The sequence below is a fragment of the Oratosquilla oratoria genome, chromosome 6 (assembly GCF_046742065.1).
Source record: "Oratosquilla oratoria isolate Oo_2021 chromosome 6, ASM4674206v1, whole genome shotgun sequence".
Taxonomy (NCBI): domain Eukaryota; kingdom Metazoa; phylum Arthropoda; class Malacostraca; order Stomatopoda; family Squillidae; genus Oratosquilla; species Oratosquilla oratoria.
In genome coordinates, this window is record NC_134782.1 from 11538254 (window position 1) to 11560753 (window position 22500).

Here is a 22500-nt window from a genome sequence, read left to right on the forward strand (position 1 = left end):
ATTTGGTTGTCAAACACGTTCGACAAACGACGAAATACCACATTCACACGGTCAAACATCACCTCAAACACTTGCCTGACAAACCGGGTTTGTCAAACTGTTCGACCGTCTAAATGCCCCTTTAGAGTAGCGTTTCTCAACCTTTTTACCCTTGCGTTACCTTTAAAATAAATTGCATGTCTCAAAGAACCTCTGCGTAAGAGAAGATTAGATAACTTTATTGATAGGGATAAGAGGTGGTGATGAACATGGAAATGCCTAGTGTAGGCCTTATGGTCTCTTGCAGTCCTCCAGTCCTAAATTTCTATGTTGTGTCATGGATTGAGTTAGTCTTGTTTTGAGTCCTTTAACATAATGAATCTGGAGGTCATCCCCTGGCTGAACAAAACCGTGTGGTGTCAGGTAGAATATAATACGTAACTGGCCCAGATGAAAGTAGAATTGTTAATTAAGGAATATCTGATATATCTTTTAAGAAGAGTCTTTTTGTCTCATTAAAACTATTTGTCGAAAACTAGAATGGTTGCCAGGTCTGTCAATGTGTTTAAGACATAGAGGACAGTCGCCTCCAAGACCACAATAATTGTGGACTTTTTCAAAACAATGGTGGGGTAATCGGAAGCGTGCTTGTCTCACATTGACATAGTTGTGGGTTCGAGTCCCGCATTTCTCTCCAATTCCCAACAGTGACTGCTGGCTGCCCCAAAACTCCAAGCACATAATAGGGCAAAATTGACGGTTTCGGCCGCAGCTACTCAGCGCCTCCAGGCGTAGGATCCTTCTTACTCTCCCAATAGGTCTCCACACAGCTCGCTCAAGTAAGATCCGCGAAGTCTGGAAGACCTGCCAAGACCTCAGGTTCCAGACACCTGCGCCTCTTCTGCCGAGATCCATAAAAGAGCATCGTAAGACCACGGAGAAGACCCCGAGTTCCATATTCCTGTCCGATCCTTGTTCCTTCGGCCCTTTTTTTTTCAGACGCTTTCTTTCTCTTCTTCCTCTTGGTCTCCCTTTCGCCATAAGTTATCTTTTTTTGTCCGCACCTCGTCGAGAGATGATGTAGTTGATGCGAACGCGCGGGGTTAATGACAGGCTCATTAGTATGCCATGATCTATGCATTAGCAGTGATATATGCAGAAACACACGTCCGCGGTATTTCCACACACTTCCCTCACGCACGTACATCAAGGCAGGTGCGGACGTGTGTGTGTGTGTGTGTGTGTGTGTGTGTGTGTGTGTGTGTGTGTGTGTGTGTGTGTGTGTGTGTGTGTGTGTGTGTGTCTGTGTGTCTTTAGCTGGTTGTACCTGTGTTATACAGAAAGGCGTTCGTGAGTGTGCGTTTTTTGTATGTGGGTGCATGTATTTAGGGATGTGTATGTACATATATTCGTGTATGTATACGTATACATGTATGCATGTGTATGTGATTCACCATGATCTTGGATCAGGTGTTGGACTCGTGATCGACAGTTATTGACCTCCCGGATGAGAGCTCAGAGCTTGTATGACATATCTATGGGTAATACTGAAATTATTTCAGCCTTGGGCGTGATTCGAATCCGGACCGCCGTAGCGGCAGGCGAGAACTCTAACCACTGTGCCACGAGGTTGTGCATGTATATGTGTGTGTGTTTACATGTGTGAATGTCTATATGTTTGTCTGTCTTTATCATCTTCCCCGTATGCTACAAAATTAAACCAAACATGTAATCTTGCATGTGTGTGTGTGTGTGTGTGTGTGTGTGTGTGTGTGTGTGTGAGAGAGAGAGAGAGAGAGAGAGAGAGAGAGAGAGAGAGAGAGAGAGAGAGAGAGAGACTATACATGGATATGTAAAGAGTGAGCGCAAAGCAATAATGAGGTCGGACCATCGCGAGCTTCTCCAAGTACGGTCGGCCTCTCCTCGTCGGCGGGTGAGGAAATCACTCCATCTCCACAATCTCTTGGGGAAATAAGCTCTCTTCCACTGGCGCGCAGAAAATTTATTTCGGTGAATAAAATCGCTTGCGGCAGTTTGAGTTCATATTAGTGAGAGGTTTCGTCGTTTTAAGCTTAACAGTAATAGAGTTCTTTCCCGTCTGAATGAAATCGCCCGACGACAAGCAACCAAAACTAATGAGTAGCTCCGTGGGAAAGTGATCCAAGCGCCACGGACCTCCAGACCCTGATTTCGTGCTCAAACAGCCGATCTGAGCTTCCCGTCCCGTCTGGTGTGAGTTGGATTTGTCTCCCTCGACCATGGTAACCTCGAGGGAGACGAATCCAACTCTCAGGAAGGCCATGTCGGCTGGTTTAGCACGAAGTCAAGGTCTGGCAGCCCTTGGCGCTTGGATCACTCCTCCACGGAGCTACTCTAATGTACAAGTCTTCAGTAACACTGGCAGCCATTAATTTTGTTTAGTTGTATTTTGTATTGCATGACTTGATTTTCAGTTTATTTTTTATTCTATTTTACCTTATCTTATTTTGTATTGCATAATCTTATTTCATTCTATTTTGCGTCTTTTTTCTATCTTATAATGTATTATTTTATATCGCTTCACTTATCATGTTTCATTTCATCTTATTTTATTGCATATTTCATTTTTTCTGTCGTTATCTTATTTATTCATATTTCATCTTATTTGTCTATTTACCTGTTTATTTCATCTATTTCATCTTATTTATTTAATCTTTTTATATTTCTTTTTATGCTCAGTAATGTCTCTCGGAATGGAGGACCTGCTCCTGATTAACCCGATCGATCTGATTATATGCTTTACATGTGTTATTCTTACTGACGCCATAAGACTTTATTTAGCTTAAGGATGACACCCAGACTTAATCCCGTATCGGTTGATCCAACGCGTCCATTTTCACAAACCTTTCGAAGGCATTGGAAATGCTTTACCCCCATCTCCTTTGACAGTTAGTGGATGATTCTCTTTAACTATAGAAGCGCTGGTTACACCCGATACAATACTAACTCATTCAGACCTGCTCATATCTTCTTCTTTTTTCTCAATATGCATCAATTTTCTGTTTCCATAATTGTAACATGGAACAGTGCAGCCCCAATTATTTTTTATATATAATTCTTATAAATGTACCATCAGATAAGCCTTCAATACCACGGTCCCTAGATTACCAACAACATTGCGAAATACAAATTGCTCTTCGATATTACAGATCATAAAAGAAAAAAAAAATGATCTTCCAGAGATAGCGTCGATTGTGGTTTCCACTTTTATGGAAAGCTCGGCTGGGTGACCTCCCTCCCCCCTCCCCTCCCCCTCTCCCTCCTCCCCCCCTCCTCCCTCCCCCCACCCCGACACCACTCTTCATACATCAAGAGTCGTTCTTCAGCTCTTGATTCAACAAATTCTTCTCGTATCACGACGCCATCGGAGTTTGGGTCGTTACCAATCTCTGCACATCTGAGTTTGCGCGCAATCAGGTCTTCAGGTATTTCGACAGAAGAACTCTTGAACGGTTCTTAATAATTATGGGTTTATTGTGTGTGCATGTGTGTGTGTGTTTGTGTGCGAGTGGGTGTGTGAGCGTGTGTGTGTGCGTGTGTGTGTGCGTGTGTGTGTGTGTGTGTGTGTGTGTGTGTGTGTGTGTGTGTGTGTGTGTGTGTGTGTGTGTGTGTGTGTGTGTGTGTGTGTGTGTGTGTGTGTGTGTGTGTGTGTGTGTGTGTGTGTGTGTGTGTGTGTGTGTGTGTGTGTGTGTGTGTGCGCGTGCGCGTTTATTAATGGCATTTTGTATGTGTGTCATATAGCGTATACATTTTTTCATTTTCCCTCTACATCTTTATTTTCAAGCTTTTGTAATAATTTTCAGTTATATTCTTTTCACTCCACATGTTTGTCTCGATTGGTTCATATTGTATGGTCATGCGCAATGTTGTGATAAGGATGATTATATATTTCACGATGTTTGTACAAGTGCATGTGCGTGTGTGTGTGTGTGTGTGTATGTGTGTGTGTGTGTTTGTGTGTGCGTGTGGATGTGCGTGTGCGTGTGTATGTATGTGTGTGCGTGTGGATGTGTATGTGTGCGTGCGTGCGTGCGTGTGTGTGTGTGTGTGTGTGTGTGTGTGTGTGTGTGTGTATGTGCATGTGTGTGTGCACATTTGTGTGTGTGCGTAAATGTGTGTCTGCATGCGCGTAAATGTGTGACTGTATATTTATCTATGTGTATACATATTTAAGTGATCAACCGTTTCATTATATAATCTTCCTCAGTAGATTTCTTAAAGGACACTTCAGGCCCGGAGACCTAACACCATAAGAACCAACTATGGTCCTTATTCCCTAAAAGCAAAAGTCCGCAAATGGTATATCTTATCAGACTCTCAAAATCTCTCCAAGAACGCGATTGTCAAACCTAAACTCCTCCACAAATTAAGTTCATGAACCTCGTGCAGAATCCAGAAGACCGCTATATTTCTCTTCTTGAAGAAAAAAAGAGGTGTTGTGATGTTGGGATATTGTTCGTGAGGTCGCCCTCTTCATCATGAAGGGGCTTTGGTGTTTCTTTAAGGTGTTGAGGCAAGACTTGCGGAGCAGTTTACAAGCGAGGGGGGCAGACCTCAATGCCCGTGGACACGCAAGGCAGATCTCCAGAGCGCAGGTGCAAATAACCGGTCACAGAGCATGTATATGAGTGTATATATACATACATACATAAGTGCATATATATATATATATATATATATATATATGTATATATATGTATATATATATATATGTATGTATATATATTAGGGTGTTTCAAACCCATAGGGTAAAATTGTAAAGTGCGTGTTTACTTTCAGCTGCATGTTGCCCCGTTTCCTAATAATATAAGCTGAATTTGTGCCAAAGTATGCAATGATCTGTGAAGATTTAAAGGTCGCTCATATTGTTCACTTTTTAAGCCTATGCAAAAAAAATACCTAATTTTCTCTTCTCATATTCTTGCAGAGCACAGGTGAACTTTGAAATGGCTAGACGTCGTGCAGCATCAGTTTGGCTCCTTGGACATTCTGAGGAAGAACTTACTGGTTCCAGACTCCCTCCAATGGTCAAGTTCTAAAGCACTTCTTTTACCATCACCTCGACTTGAAGTGCACGAAGTCCGAGAGCGCGAAGGCAGTTGTGGAAGCAGTTTTTTTGTTCTGGGCGAAGGCCCAAATCCCTACAACAACGCTATTTTACGCCAAAAAGAAGCTTACAGACCTGGTTACGAAATACGAAGCTCTCAAGAAGAATCGTCTGCGGGATTCGAAGAATCAGCGCATGAAGGAACAAATGTTTTGTGATGACTTAGATGAAATCTTCGACGTTGCTCACAAAGATGCGCTGATAATGATGAAAAATGAAGAAGATAAAGCCTTCTTGTTGATCTAACGAGAGGATCGTTCCCAGTCGAGCATGACTGGAATTGACATGGATCATTTAAAGTCTCTTGAGAAGAAAAAGAAAAGGGCTGAAATAGAGGACAAACGCAAGAAGAAATCTGAGGCGGAAAAACGACTAACCGTCGAAGTCGTCAGCTCATCGACACTAGCTGACTCCAGTTCGTCTTCAGAGTCCTCTGCAGATGACTCCTTTCAAATTCACAGCCACAAAAAAAAGAAAAAAAAAAAAAGAAAGAAGTCTGATGCTATATCTGCAGGTCCATCGATTCCCAAGAATATCTTCTTGAAACCTGAGGTTACGGCGGCTCTGGATCGTACTGGCGTGTCTCACAGGAAGGCAATGCACCAACTGGGGGCTCAGGCAAAGTCTATTGGTATTGACATCGAACCAATCATTTTGTCTCAGACTTCGATTTACCGGTACCGGAAAAAGAACCGTGAAGAAGCAGCAAACAGCATCAAGGCTGACATCATGACAAGAATTCCACGTGATACACCTCTCATGTTGTATGGGGATGGCAAGCTATTGCCTGACATAACTGTAGCAAGCTCTGGTCGGGAGAAGGCTGAAAGAATCGCAATTCTTGCCTTAGGAGATGGTGTTGAGTTCCTCCTTGGTGTTCCCAAAATTGGATCTAGTTCGGGTACAGATCAAGCCAATGCATGTCTGTCTGCTATCAACAATTGGGGCCTGTCACACCAAATCAAGACTATTGTGTTTGACACAACAGCCTCAAACACAGGTTTGCTTCAAGGCGCCTGTATCAAAATTCAAGAGAAACTACAAAAGGAGCTTGTTTGGTTGGCCTGTCGGCATCACGTGTACGAAGTGATCCTTGCTGATGTGTTCCGTTCTGCCTACGGTCCTTCTTCCGGACCAAGTATCCCATTATTTTCACGTTTTCAAGATCTGTGGGGAAACCTCGACAAAAGAAACTTCAAGACAGCAGAGGATGATGAATAAATCTTGGCAAACTTCGTGGGTGATTGGTCCGTACCTCGTGAGGAAGCGATGCGACGTCTTGAGGTTGCCCTGAGGTTAACTGCAACAAGAGATGATTATCGGGAACTTACTACTCTTGCCTACATCTTCCTTGGAGGTACTCCACCGGGTGGAATTTCCTTTCGTGCTCCAGGTGCTTTCCATCATGCAAGATGGATGGGAAAATGTACATATTGTATAAAAATGTTCCTCTTCCATGATCGGTTTCCTGTGACGGAAGGTGAACTGAAAGCAGTTTGAGATATTTCCCTGTTCGCCGCCCTGTGCTATGTGCCATTTTGGAATGAGTCACCAATCGGTCCCTATGCTGCCAAGAATGATATGGATATGATGAAACTCATGCAACATGGAATCCCAAATGAAAAACTTGCCAAGGTTGCCTTCACAGCTTTTAAACGTCATCTTTGGTATATTTCAGAGGAAGCTGTGGGACTTTCCCTGTTCGACGATTGTATCTCACCTGATGAAAAGCGGAAAATGGTGGACAATATGTCTCTGCCTGCAAAACCAAAAGGATTGAAGAGGATCGATGGAAAAGCATTTTTGACACGGATTTCCCTCCCTGAATTTTTTACGATAAAGACAAAAAATATATTTCCTGTGATTCTGTCAGAAGAACCTGAATTCCCCACAAAAGATTCATCTTCTTGGGAAAATGATGATTTGTATCGTCACTTCGAAAAAGCAGCACATGAGCTGAAGGCTGTGAATGACTGTGCTGAGCGGGCCATTTCTCTTATCCAACAATTTAACACTGTTATTACCAAAGATGAAGATCAGCGACAATTTCTTTTAAAAGATGTGCAAGAGCACCGGAAGGAGATTCCACTGCCAAAAAAATCAGCTTTCAAATTATCATGTTCCATTGCCTTTTTTAAAGAGTTTTATTTCATTTGTTGTTTGAAGAGTTGAGCATAAGCACTGGAAGAAGATTCCACCGTCACAAAAATCAGCTTTCAAATGATCATGTTTCATTGCCTTTGTTTAAAAGATTTTTATTTCATTTTCATTTTTTTGAAGAGAGAATTAAAAATAAATTTAAAGAAATGTCATTTGTTATATTTTCTCATTTTTTCAACTTTTAAAAATGAAGCAAACTTTTTGAGCGACCCCTAAATATTCAGCTACCTCCTAAAAATTTTGTGTGAACAATGCATTATTTGATATAAAAGAGGGCACCATACAGCTGAAACAAAATTCGAAATTTCATTTTTTTGAAACACCCTAATATATATGTATATGTATATGTATATATATGTATATATGTATATATATGTATATATATATATGTATATATATGTATATATATGTATATATATATAATATATATACACACATACACACACAACTTACACTCTCTGGAAAGATCCAGAGTGCGGGGTGATCTAATAGAGGTGTTTAAGTGAATCAAAGGCTTTAACAAGGGTGATGCACACAAGAGTATCATATTAAGACAACAGGGCAGGACTCGCAGTAATATATTTAAACTGGATGAATTTAGATTTAAGAAGGCAAAAGGCAAGAATTGGCTTATTAATAGAGTCAACGAATGGAATAGACTTAGTAACCACATAGTGAGCACTGAAATTATCGGTTGTTTTAAGAAACGGTTAGACAAATTTATGAACGGGAATGACAAGTGGTAATGGACATAGAACTGCTTAATGTAGGCTTATGGTCTCCTGCAGTCTCCTAAATTCTTATGTTCGTATATTCTTATGTACATGTATAGATATGTATATATATATATATATATATATATATATATATATATAAAAATATATATATATATATATATATATATATATATATGTACATACCAGTACGGGTCCTTCTTGTTGTAAGTACTACAATGATTGATATCTTTTATGGAACTATGAGGCAACCTATACCCTTCAGTCGTAAAATGATTATGTGAATGACCTTTTACAACCTAATGAAACAAATAAATCTGATGCGACATCATAGAAGACGTTGGTTAATGAAGTACTTATAAATAAAGCCAGTTCTTACTCAAACCGATATATTGACACCATTATATATCTACATCTGTTTACCAAAAAATTTGTTTCAAACAATAACAGTCTTGCTGGGTACTCCTCAGTCTGTCTACTCTAACTCTAGGTCAACTGCACCTCTGATAGTGATAGAAGATTAAATATAGTTAGAGCACTCTAAGGATTATTTGTAGCTTAATTCTGTAACTTGAACAAGTTTAGCAGAAACACCGCGTCAAAATCGTCTAAAGTACCCAAACCCCATCCAAGAAGGTCTAAAATCTCCATCTCCCTCGACCCATTCCAACCTATTCTCATCCCCCAAACTCCCAATCTCCTCCAAAAATCCCTAAATTCACTCACACTACACCCGCCCTAACCTCCCAGGTCCCTCCAAAGACAGTTAAAATCCCCTACACCACCATTCACCCCAACCCCCACCAAAATCGCCAAAAATCCCACACAGACACAGAAACCCACAGCAACCCTGAACTCCCAACCATCACCAAAATCACCGAAAATCCCAGACACAGACACCCACACCAACCCCCTACCTCCCAACCCCCACCAAAATCGCCAAAAATCCCACAAACACATACACCCACAGCAACCCCCTACCTCCTAGCCCCCACCAAAATCACAAAAAATCCCACAGACACAGACACCCTCACCAACCCCAAACTCCCAACACCCACCAAAATCGCAAAATTTCCCACAGGCACAGAAACCCACACCAACCCCCTACCTCCCAACCCCCACCAAAATCGCCCAAAGCCACACACAAACACAGACACCCACATCAACTCCAAACTCCCAATCCCCACCAAAAGCGCCAAAAATCCCATACAAACACGGACACCCATATCAACCTTCAACTCCCAACCCCCACCAAAATCGCCAAAAATCCCTCACAGACACGGACACCCACAGCAACCCCGAACTCCCAATCCCCACTAAAAGCGCCAAAAATCCCACACAGACACGGACACCCACATCAACCTCCAACACCCAGCCTCTAACAAAAGTATCAAAAATCCTACACAGACACAAACATCCACAACAACCCTCAACTTCCAGCCCCCACCAAAAGCGCCAAAAATCGCACACAGACGCAGACACCCACACCCTCCCCCTGCCTCCCAACCCCTTCCAAAAGCGCCTAAACTCTCCCCCCACCCCCACTACCCAACGCCCTTCCCATCGCCATTTGTCTCTGGAAAATCGACAGGTGCGACCTGGACTCCGGCGGCCCCGCCACGGACCAAACTGAAGAGGATTTATCTTTCCATACAACGATGTTATCTCCTTCTTCCCTTCCCCCCCTTCCCCCCACTTCTCCCAGATACCCCCCCCCCTTCTCCCAAATGGTCCTCAGGACGTGGCCCAAGATATATAGTAGTTATTCTTGCACTGTAGCTACGAACCAGAGAGGTGAGGTCTGGTGAGTTGGTCAGGGCTTGTCTTGGCCATTTATGGGCAAAGACAAAGTTCGAACATTGGTACCTTATATGGCTTTATTATATGTGTTATTAGTGTATAAATAGTGAGAGGAAAAACAGGAGTCTTAGTCTGAGTTTATTCCTGACTAGTTTTCGTAATAAGATTTCTCAAAGGAAAAACGAAATCTGGTGTATACATTCTTGTATATATACATATAGATAAATACGTATTTTTTCACACATAAACAATTCCAGAAGAAAATTATGAATATATATATATATATATATATATATATATATATATATATATATGTATATATATATAATATTTTTAATTAATATGACATACTCTTCTGTAAAATTATAAAAAATAAATGCACCAACCGAAAAAAGAATATATCAAAAATTCGTTTTGTTCTCTATCATTGTATCTGTGTTGAGTTCAACTTCGATTGTACAGTTTGCTCTCTGAACACGCGGAGAAAAGGCGAAGTTTTCACCTACAACTTCATCTTAATGAATTATTCATTTCTTAGTGACCTTTCCCTCACTTGCCTAAATCAACTTATTTTATCATTCTTCCTGATTTCCCTAAGTTATCATTAGTATTAGTATTTTCTTTATATATATATATATATATATATATATATATATATATATATATTATATATATATATATATATATATATATATATATATATATATTAGCTACTCCTTTCACCGACTTACCTCACAAATTCACATGTCTTGTCTCTCCGCCTGTGAAGGAAAAAGAGGAGTGGCAGGCGTTTGCAGGTATTCGAAAGCGCTCAACCCCCAAACACAGCGCAGAGTGCCGACAAAGAGAAAGATGGCTCTTTACCAAGAAGTCAGTGTATTTCATTAAAATACTTCATTTTAACACTTACAATATGCATATGTATATATGTGGATATGCATATGTATATACACATGCACGTACATATACGCGTGCATGCGTATGGATATGTGGATGTGTGTACGTGTGATTGTGCATTTACCTGTACGCGTATACGTACATGTACACACACACACACACACACACACATATATATATATACTATATATATGTATACATATATATACATATGTATACATATATATATGTATATGTATATATACATACATACGCCAAAGATTTTCCCCCTTACAAGAGAAGTAGCCAAAGTCAACAGGCACAATTCCACTCCCACCCATTTCCTCGCCCATCCATTTCATCCCCACCCATTCCATCCCCTTTTACAAACCGTCCCTCCCTCCCTCCTTCTCATCTAGGATTCTTCTGAATATCGGGTCATCCCTGCATCTCGCTCTTCGCCCAGGGTCAGAAGATTTATATATATATATATATATATATATATATATATATATATATATATATATATATATATATATATATATATATATATATATGTACATTTATCAACCAAAGTTCACTTCAATTCTAAGCCATCAACATCGAGAAATTCGAAGAGGCGTACATGCAGGTAATTGAAACGTGTATGCCTCCTCGAGTTTCTCGATGTTGATGGCTGAGAATTAAAATGAATTGTGGTTGATGAATGTAAGTCTTTTTAATGGGACACATTCAGTGTTGCACACACACACACACACACACACACACACACACACACACACACACACACACACACACACACACACACACACACACACACATATATATATATATATATATATAAATATATATATATATATATACTGTATATATATGTATATATACATATATATTAATATATATATATATATATATATGTATATATATATATATATATATATTCATGTACATATATGCATACATATGTATACATTTATATCTATATGTATGTGTTTATGTGTATATGTACATCATTAGCCTCAGATTGAAAGCCTCGTTGTTGAATAGAACTTTGCTGCATTAAGGAAATCAAATGTATAGATTATACCATTTATCTATAACCGCTTATAGCCAGATAAATGATCGAGATGAAAAAAGTATATATATACATACATATGCATATATATATACCTACGTGTTCATTTATTTCATATATTTATTCCCTTGTTGATTTATCTACTTAAATATTTATTTCTATGTGTTTGATTATCCATTTAAAAAATGGTGAATTTACATTAGGAGGTGCTTAGGAAAGACACAGGAATGTACCTTAATCTAATATTGTCGTGAATACGATTGAAGATCGAGGTGCCAACAGCCGCTGGGGATCGAACTCAGGTCTACACATTTCCGCGCGACTCGTTTGCCGCAGCCATACAAGGTGATACTCCCGATATAACTTTTTTTTTTTTTTTTTTTTAAATCGCAGACAAGTCACTTTCTCCCCTTCTCACCCTCTTTTTTCTTTCTCTTTCTCTCTATCTCTTTCTGTTTAATAATCTATCTAATCTATATATTGGATGTATTTACAACGGGATATCTTTTAATTCCTTAAAGGTGTTGGTGTTCTCACGTAGATTTTATATATACAGTGTGTGTGTTTGTGTGCGTGTGTGTGTGTGTGTGTGTGTGTGTGTGTGTGTGTGTGTGTACACACACACACACACACGCATATATATATATATATATATATATATATATATATATATATATATATATATATATATTATATATATGTGTGTGTGTGTGTGTGTGTGTGTGTGTGTGTGTGTGTGTGTGTGTGTGTGTGTGTGTGTGTGTGTGTGTGTGTGTGTGTGTGTGTGTGTGTGTGTGTGTGTGTAATAAAACCACTTGGAAAATAAAATGAAAGGTGACCGAACGTTTTCATCTATTCAAGACATTTTCAAGACCTTGAAAATGTCTTGAATAGACGAAAACCTTCGGTCACCTTTCATTTTATTTTCCAAGTGGTTTTATTACACATTTTGAGAATCACTTGTTTTTGTGATTTATTCGCATATATATACATATATATATATATAATATATATATATATATATATATATATATATATATATATATATATATATAAACTCACCTGCAGACTTTACCCTTTTGCGAAACAACTGTCTTCTTAAAGACTCTCACCTCCCTGTCTATGATTTTATTCAGTAATGATGTAACTCAAATCCACGAAAATATATTTTGTCGTTGTGTACAGTTTCTCTCCCTTTCTCTCCATCCCTCCACCCCTGTCTCCCTCTCTCCCCTCCTTTCTCTCTTTCTCGCTCTCTCTCCCTCTCTCTCTCTCTCTCTCTCTCTCTTTCTTTCTCTCTCTCTCTCTCTCTTTCTTTCTCTCTCTCTCTGTCTGTAAAGCGGCCTTGCTATGGATGCACTGTGTCTTGCTACATTGCTTCTGACCCAGTGCAGTGGGCGAGATGCAGAAATGACCCGTCATCCACAAGGAGCTAAGAAGAAGGGAGGAAAGGGTGATGAATGGGAATGGAATAGGTGGGAGTGAAATGGTTGGGAGTCAGGACAAAAGTAGGTTTTGACACGGCTAACCTCCTTACAAGGGGGATTTAGGCATAGATTAGACCTCAAACCCCCTTCACCCACACCATCCACAACCCCGCCTCCATAACTTCTCACCTTTCGAACCCCGAAACCCTGCCCACCCCCACCCACCCCTAACCCTCCCTTGCCCACCTGCAAACCCCACCAACCCCTCACCTACTCCTCTCCTCTCCTCACACCTCAGTTCTTGGGCTCACCATAAATCGAACAGGTAGTGGGGCACGCGACTAGAACATGCAGATGGCGTGAGAGGTCGTGGGGGGTGGGGGGTAGGGGGTAGTTGGGGGGGAGTGATGTAGGTGGAAGGTGTGGGAGATCAACGAGGAAAGAGATATTAGAGTGGAGATGTGGAAGACAATGAGGAAGAAATAAGAGAAGAGACGGAGGGGAATAATAGAAGCAAAATGTGTACCATTTGCACTAATAGAGGAAGCTGATTTAAATATGCATACATATATGTGCTCTTGGTCGTGTATATATATATATATATATATATATGTGTGTATATATATATATGTATATATATATATATATATATATATATATATATATATACATATATATATATATATATATATATATATATATATATATATACATACACCAAGACCACACAGAGAACTTTTGTATTTATTCTTTCATTTGAAAAATAAGATTGGATGAAATAATGCTCGTTCATGGGATCCTAGTGTCGTGTAGATACGTCACCCCGTTATGGCACGGGCTGGTTGCCCACATAGAGACCTCCTTGTAAAATACCCATGAAGATGCCCCTTTTCAAACATCATATGGATTTGTGTATATATATATATATATATATATAAATATATATATATACATACATACATATATGTATATAGATATATGTATATATATATATATGTATGTATGTATGTGTATGTATATATATATATATATATATGTATATATATATATGTATATATATATGTATATATATTTATATACTTATTTGTTTATATATTTGATTATTCATTTGTCTATCTATTTATTTTTTCTGCATTTTTTCAGGCTTTGATTAGAAAATATATTTTATCCCATAAATTTGCTTCAGTTTGGTAGAATTGCGCCTCACGAATTAGATAACTAGATTTTTGTATGAAATAACCAGAATATGTTTAGACACTTTGTTCAGAACATGTCACCATCGCACAAGAGAAAATTTAATCTATTTTCTCTTAAATGCTGGCAACAGAGTTTAAGTGAAGACCAATAGGAAACGAAATCAGTTGATTAAATATTAGTATTTTGTCGACAATAACCAGCGCTTCTATCTTTAGGGACAGTAGTGCCTCGAAGAGGCCAGATCTTCAAGAGAAATTTTGCAGAGTGATACAAGACCCCTTTGGGGCCCCGAGGCAGGCAAAGATTTTCCTCAAGATTTAATGTCAAGTAAATCAATATATGAATTCTCATGAATGTTTTATTTCCATGATAATTAGTAATGAATTGTAATAAAAAGAAGTATGTGTGATGTGATAAGTATAGTGATGTTTGTGTATGTGAATGTAAATACATGTTGGGATGGCGGGGTAGGAGAAAGTGTCTGCTCTCGAGAAGGGATGAATGTTGCATGATGGTTGAAGTGGGTTCTTTCTCTGCTCTTGGCCCCTGGGACAGGATACCCTATGTAGAGGTGACAATGGAGAGATTTTGCGTTTTTTTATATATCAAATATACGAGTATTTCTTTACGTCGGAGATTTCTGGTCATAGGAGACCAATTCCCATAGTAAACTTACGATCTACAATTCCTAAGAAGGTACAAACCACTGTTGTACTTAAGAGTGGAACCAGGTGTACATGTACAGAATTAGTGGCATTTGTCAGTAGCTCCAGGGAATCATTCTGAGATCTTAAGGCTCAAGAGGTTGAAACATAGTCGAACAAGCCACGCTTATGGAAAAAGTGGCTGCAACTTGAAGCTAATAAATTCACGAATATTTATCGAGGTGGTTTCATATTCTTCGTAAGGGATGTGAAACCTTCTTGCCGCAGAAGTTGGACATGTTAGAAGAATTAGATCGTAAATGTGGGTCATACAAAGAGTATAAGAACTTGAATATTATCCGATGTCATTTTGTTTTAATAATCTTTACAAAAATAGCTAAATTGTTTTAGTGATTGTAATAATAGTGTAATCATCGTAACAATGATAGTAACTATGATAAAGATAATAACAATAAGGAAAAAAATTCATAATGATAATAAAAATGATTATCTGTAACTGTATTTTGTGCATCTCGGAGAGGTGTATGATAAAGTAGATAAGAAAGGAGTATAGAAAAACCTTAAAAATGTATGGGGTGGGATGAGGTGTAGGAAAGAGAGTAATAAAGAGTAAAAAGATGATTGTCAAAAGAGTACAAAGGAAAAGTAAGGAGTAAAGAGTAAAATGAATATGAATAAAGAGAAAAAAAAAATAATAATATAAAAAAATAAAAAGTATAAAAAAGTTAAAAGGTTGTAAAAAAAAAATGGGGGTAGAATGTTGGGGACGAAATAGTAAAGATCTTGTTATGATTAATGTGAAGCTTGGTTAAGACTCGTGAATAAGTAGAGCAAGATGTTTGAGGGAAATGTTGATTTGAAGAAGGGGTGTGTGATGTCAACGTGGTTGTTTTACCTTTACGTAGCGAGAGTGATGAGAAAGGTGGACGCAAGAGTTATGAGTAAAAGAACAAAACTGGAGGGAAATGGGCAGGGATGGGTGGAGCCATGTTTATGGGGACGAGGCTGTCCTCCAAGCAAAGACAAGGGAAGGGTTAAAGAGGTTAGTAAGTGTAGAGTCTACCGGAGAAGAAAATAAAAGATAATGTATCAAAGAGGTAAGGTTATGGTGATATCCAAGGATGAAGAACACAAAGATGACATACAATTATAGAGAGAGGAAGCAGAACAGGGAATAAGACACAGATATATGGATATTGATATACATAAAAGAAGAAAACTGGGGGATGTGAAAAGTCATACAGTGAGGTAGAAAGAGAAGGTAAGATGTGTTCTGAGAATGGCATAAAGAAACAAGTGAATATCAATAAAACGACGAAAAGAATGAACGAAGCAATAGTTGTTCTGATTACATATGGGTGTTTGAGGACGGAGAGGAAACGGAAACACGAGAAGAGCTTTGAGGCCTTGGTGAAGGATGCAAAAGAAAGAAATCGTGTGGAGGAAAGGAATATGAGATGTTTGAAAGGCACGTACGAAGTTATGAAATATGACAAAGCAGGGAAGGGCAGGATTTGTGAAAGGACTAAGGTGCAGACGGGGCTGAAAGAGTAAAACAGGTCAGTATGAGGTGGTATGGTCATGTCATGAGAATGGAAGAAAGTAGGAATCTTCGGAGGGTGCACGCATTGGGAATACCGGAAGTTAGATCAAAGGGTAGTCCAAGAATAATAAAGAAATGGTGATTAGGGGGAGTGACAGGAGGCACTAAATTGTTTTCATGGTCAGGATGTCGAACAAAAAGTAATGTGCAAGAGTGGCACAGAGAATTAGAGGAGAATGTACAGGCTTAGGCGACGACCTGCTTCATATGAGTGGTCCACTGGGGATGAACTGGTAATATTGTTGGGAAAGCTAGCGATAAGGGACCATCTTCGTTGCTTCTTGGTTTAAGAGTGAAGGAGTGGAAGGAACGCATGTGGTGATGAAGGGAGTGAATGGAAGGAAGGACAAGGATTTCCCCCTTCCAGGCCTATCCACTTCGTTTTGTGTGTAATGGCTGATCCGATGAAAAAGGAAAAATTATGTTGATGGTGGTGGTGGTATTGATGGTGGTGTTACTGCTAGTGCTGATGCTGGTGTTGGTGCTGGTGTTGGTGCTAATGACGAACTACCATCATCCTTACCCCACCACCACCATCATCACGAAGCCAACTCCCCAAACCTTCACCATCACCCACAGCCTTGCAGTCCCATCCTCCTCCTCCTCCTCCTCCCCCGTCACCATACCATTCTGTTAGCTCCTGCCCTCGATACGGCCCAAAAGGTCACCTTCCCATGGGGATCGGGGATGGGAGTGGCGGGATGCGACCCTTGGCAAGAAAAATCGGAGAGCTCCTGAGGACTCGAACTCAAAAGGACAGAGACTTCGATATATCAAGCGCGCGAGGGTGTATAAGGCGAAGTGTCCGAGAAGGAGACACCTGAGGAACAAAAGACTTCCATCCGTTCTGAAGAATCGCGCAGCCGAGAGAAGATATCGAGTAACGAATGGGGAGAAGGGGAGGCGAATGATAATAAATAGAAGGAATGGATGATGTATAAAGAAGATAATAGATAGAGGGAAGTGGTGGAAAATCCAGACAGGGAAGAAAAAACTAAAAGGTGATGAATAGAGGGAAGAGGTGGAGAAAGAAAAGGAGAAATGGAGGGAAGATATAAGAAATAAAGGTGACATCGAGAGAAAAGAGACAAAAAAAAATGTTAGGAGCTAGAAGGAGGGAGTAGAGATAAGAAATAGAGATAGAGAGAAGAGATAAACATAAAGGTTGGAAAGGTAGATAGAAGAAGGGAGTAGAGGTAGATAAAGAGAGGTAGATAGAGGGAAGTTATAGAAAAAATGGAGAGATAGAAGAAAGGACTGCAGTTGAAAATGGGAGAAGTAGAAGAAAGGAAGAGAGATGGGGCATAGGAGAAAGGAGGTGAGGGATAAGAACGATTACAAAGGATTACAAAGGCGGAGCATGCCGACAGGAGACCTTTTGGTCCATATCTAGGTCGATGCGAAAAAAATCATAATAATAAAATAATAAATAAAAATCATAATAATGTAAATAACAAATAAAATACATAAATAATAAACAAGCAGGTAAATAGTAAATAATAATAAATTGACATATAACTAATAATAAATGAAAATCAAACAGACAGATGATAACAAAACAGGAGATAAACGGATGAGAAAATATTTTCGTTGAGAGATTTTGTATTCCATTGCCAATACTAGTGCTTCAGCCTTTTGGAACAATATTGCCCCGAAGAGATCGAGTCTTCGATGTAGCAAATGAGAGATTTGAGAAGGATAGTGGATGGAAGAGACAGTAGAAGATAGAATTGATCTGCATTCTTCTTTGAATGGAGATTAGTCTCTAATGATAAAATGGTGATATATGAATCTGGTCCACAGTGGTGTCACTAAAGTCTTTTAACATACTGATTGCATAAAGTTTGTGCATTCAATATTGCATATAGTAGGAGGAAAAGAGATGCGAAATATATAAGAGATGGATAACGATAACTGTAAAGAAGGAGAGAAATGAGAACTAGAGAGACGGAAAGGAGAGAGAGAGAGAGAGAGAGAGAGGTGAGGAAAGAAGAAGGGAGGAAAGATAAGGAAAAGAGTAAGATAAAAAGAAAGAGAGATTAATGGACATAGAAACGGCAAAGGGGAAGGAAAAATTGTAAAAAAAAAAAAAGAGATTGAAGGTTACGATCTTTAAATGTCGCAACTTTACGACTGAAAGAATTTAAACATACGTGATTAGATTCTTTAATTCAATTATCTGCTTGAGGGGTTTTGTACTGGCGGCCCCTGACGTGGTGTTGATAGCTACTATCACCGTCTTTTTTATAACTCCCACCGTCACCACCATCACCACCGCCACCACCACCACCACTACTGCCACCACAACCATCAAAAACCACGAACACCAAAGTTATCAATGTTACTAGCACCCACCCACATTGACACCATCGCCATCTAGCAAAACACACACACACACACACACACACACACACACACACACACACACACACACACACACACACACACACACACACACACACACACACACACACACACACACCTCTCATGGCGCTGTGGTTAGAGCTCTGGCCTGCCACTACGGAGGTCCGGGTTCGACCCTCGCCCGGGGCTGAAATAATATCAGTATCGCAGCGCTGAGGGGTGTTACTCCAACTCTCGTGGGCGGGGAGTTGGGGTGTGTGTGTGTGCAAGGTCATAGCATTACCCATAGATCGGACCTACGAGCTCTGAGCTCTCTTCCAGGAGGGAAATAGCTGTCGATCACGAGTCCAACACGTGATCCAAAGACCAAGTGAATACACACACACACATACACACACACGCACGCACGCACGCACGCACGCACGCACGCACGCAAGGGAAACTTCCCCCTTACGAGTCACCCACCATCACCACCACCTGTCCGTTATCTGCCTGTAGCCACACACTTACACACCTACTCACCCACGCACTTAACCAGACCATCTCAGCAAAACAACATCTACAAAAAATAAAGAAAAAAATTAAAAAAAGAAAAGACCACAACTACTTGCCCATTCACCACCTCTATCCCCCACCCGCCTAAATCCCCCCAGAATCTCCCCCTTCCCCTTCTCCCCTTCCCCCTTCCCCCCTTCCTCACCACAGTAGGAACCATAAACTAAATCTCGCACCCACTATAATAGCCCAGGAGCAGGAACCTGCCCCCCCGGGTGAGCTGGCTGGGTGATACGGACGATGAGGTATGGGTGACCAGGGTCGGGGCGGGGGCGAGGCGGCGAGAGGAGGAGGAGGAGGAGGAGGAGAGGAGGTGGGGGGCAAGATGACCTTGTCTGCCCCCCCAGGAAGCCAACTCAGGTAGCCTTCCTCCTTCTACTTTTTGCACGCGGTCGATTTTTTTTTTTTTTTTTTTTTTTCTAGGTGGGGGCAGACTTACCCAAAATATTGGCAAGGAGGAACGAATTGCCTTCTCAGACACTGGGTAGTTTGTAAAAACTATTATTCATTTATGTCTACCTCGTTTATTTATACACTTTTAGGTGTTGGTATGAAGAAAAGCAACTGACCTCCAAAATGTAGTATGGTGATGGTGGTGGAAGTGCTGATGGTGATAGTAATGGTAGTGGCGATGGAGGTGGGAGTGGTGGTAGTGGTGGAGGTGATGATAGTGGTGGTAGTAGTGATGGTGATGGCGACGGCAGTAGCGGTGGTATTGGTGGTGATGGTGGTAGTGATGGTGGTGATGATGGTAGTGGCGGTGGTGTGGTGGTGGTGGTAGTGGCGGTGGTGAGATGGTGGTGGTGGTAGTGGTGGTAGTGGCGGTGGTGAGATGGTGGTGGTGGTAGTGGTGGTAGTGGCGTTGGTGGGGTGGTGGTAGTGGTTGTGGTAGTGATGGTGGTGATGTTGGTAGTGGCGTTGGTGGGGTGGTGGTAGTTGTAGAGGTGGTGGTGGTATTGATTGTGGTAATGGTGGTAGTGGCCGTGGTGGGGTGGTGATGGTGGTGGTGGTAGTGTGATAGTAGTATTGGCAGTACTGGTGTCTTTGAAATCAAGGTGTCTCCCCAGTTGGACCTAGGATATATTATTTTCATAGGTCGTATTCTTTTAACATTGCTAACCTTTATGAGGAATTACCCAAGTGTATACCTTTAATAAAAGAAATATGAACTTTTGGTAGATTAAAAACAAATTTAGGATTAATCATGGTCAAGTTGTGAAAGCGCATCTGTAGATCTTCGATGTTGTGATTTACAAGTAATTTTTCTGTCGACAAGAATCTCCACAACTCGGAATTTTCCAATGTTTGGAACAAAACAGAAAAAGGTCAAAGTATGGAATGTTTAACCCTTGCAATTATGTGATGCTGTACATTGTAGATAGTTAAATATATTTATGTTAACATCTTCAGTAGCGAGATGTTATTGTTGTTTTATTATAGAGAGCGCCAAATTATTTTGCTCTTATTTGATTATATTTTATTCCATTTTATTTTATTCTATTTCATCTTGTTTATTTTTAATTTACGATATATTTTCTTCTTTTTCCGTGATGCCCCCTCGGAACAGACATTGTTAACATATATTGACATCGCGTTTGTGAAAAGATAACGAGGTGGGAGCTCAGTCTTCGGTTCTAAACAGGATCAGATAAGAGATAAGGTAAAAAAAGAATCAGGGAACAATGGCCCGCCCCCAACTACCCCCTGCTAGGGGTACAACAAGTAGCCCGTCTCAGGGACAGGGCTACGTTAATCTCAGACAGCCTTAGGGACCATAAACATGTAATATTACGACACCTCCACTCGTAAATATCCTGTGTAGGTCCTTACCTACATCAGTAAACTAATTTGCTGCGTTTTTTCTTCTTCTTTTTTTCCTGGCATGGGAGATGGAAGGAGCGACTCCGTCTGATGACGTCAAGTCGCTAGGTGTTCTGTCATTGGCTGGATGGTAAAGCGGCGATTTGACGTCATGTCGGAAGGTCTTTCATTGGTTGGATGGTAGAGCAACGACGTGACGTCATCTCGTGTTTAGAATCGGATTTAATGGTAATAAACACATTTTGAGTAGAAACCTAAATAATAATATTTGGCCATTGCAACTTAATGCAATAACTTAACGTGTTCCTTGATTGGACGGTGTTCTGTGATTGGTGGTGTGACGCCATAACATTTGGGAGTTGATTGGATGAATATTGTAATGCAGTGACGTCACAACAGCTGGTGCTGTTATTGGTTAGGTGTAAGGGTGGTAATTTGAGATTAAGTTAGATTTGATATTCTGTACTCAACCATCAGCGTAACTGAGATAATTTATCAGGTCAAAATGCCTTGATATCTCCAATATATTACAGATAAGATAATTACTATTAACTGGAAACTGAAGCTGAGGAAATTCTTTTCTCAGTTAAAAATAGATAAATCTATAACGAACTTAATGAATAGAAAAAAATTATATTTGTTATGATTTCTTCAAATTATACCATGAAATATCCATATGAAATAGAATTTTATTTACTTATTGGCTATATCTATAAGAATTACCGGTAAGTAAGCTGTTTCATCGCTACATATGGATAAAATCCGCGGCTATCAGTGGACAAATGGACAAAATTCCATTGCTATCCAGGGGTTGCCCGCGAGCAGTGTAACAAGCGGTTCAGTAAAATCAGGCGAATCGATGACGTCTATACTGAATACTCTCTCTTATTTGTCGGCAACATAGCGAGGAATGACATTATACCATTGTTTGTATTCTATGAATTTTGAAGCGTCGCCATAAAGATGTTAAGTAACGCATAACATCAGAATGTTGTAATCCAGTAACGTTATGGAACAAGTTTTGTTATTTGTTCATGATTGATTGCATGTGTGACGTCACTGTGGAATCTGTGGGCACTGGTTGATTGAATATTGTGA

At 40.0% G+C, this 22500-nt stretch overlaps 1 protein-coding gene across 1 annotated transcript; it reads left to right on the forward strand.

The window, feature by feature from the left end:
• The first annotated feature begins 5394 nt into the window (after positions 1-5394).
• LOC143025930 (uncharacterized) lies at positions 5395-6346 on the forward strand. The gene has a single exon (XM_076185911.1). It carries the CDS (start codon positions 5396-5398, stop codon positions 6344-6346), a length of 951 nt encoding a protein of 316 aa, XP_076042026.1. The 5' UTR covers position 5395.
• Positions 6347-22500: the final 16154 nt, after the last annotated feature.

Bases quoted from the DNA above. Each gene is read 5' to 3' on its own strand.
- LOC143025930 (XM_076185911.1), top strand. From the start codon at position 5,396: ATGACTGGAATTGACATGGATCATTTAAAGTCTCTTGAGAAGAAAAAG.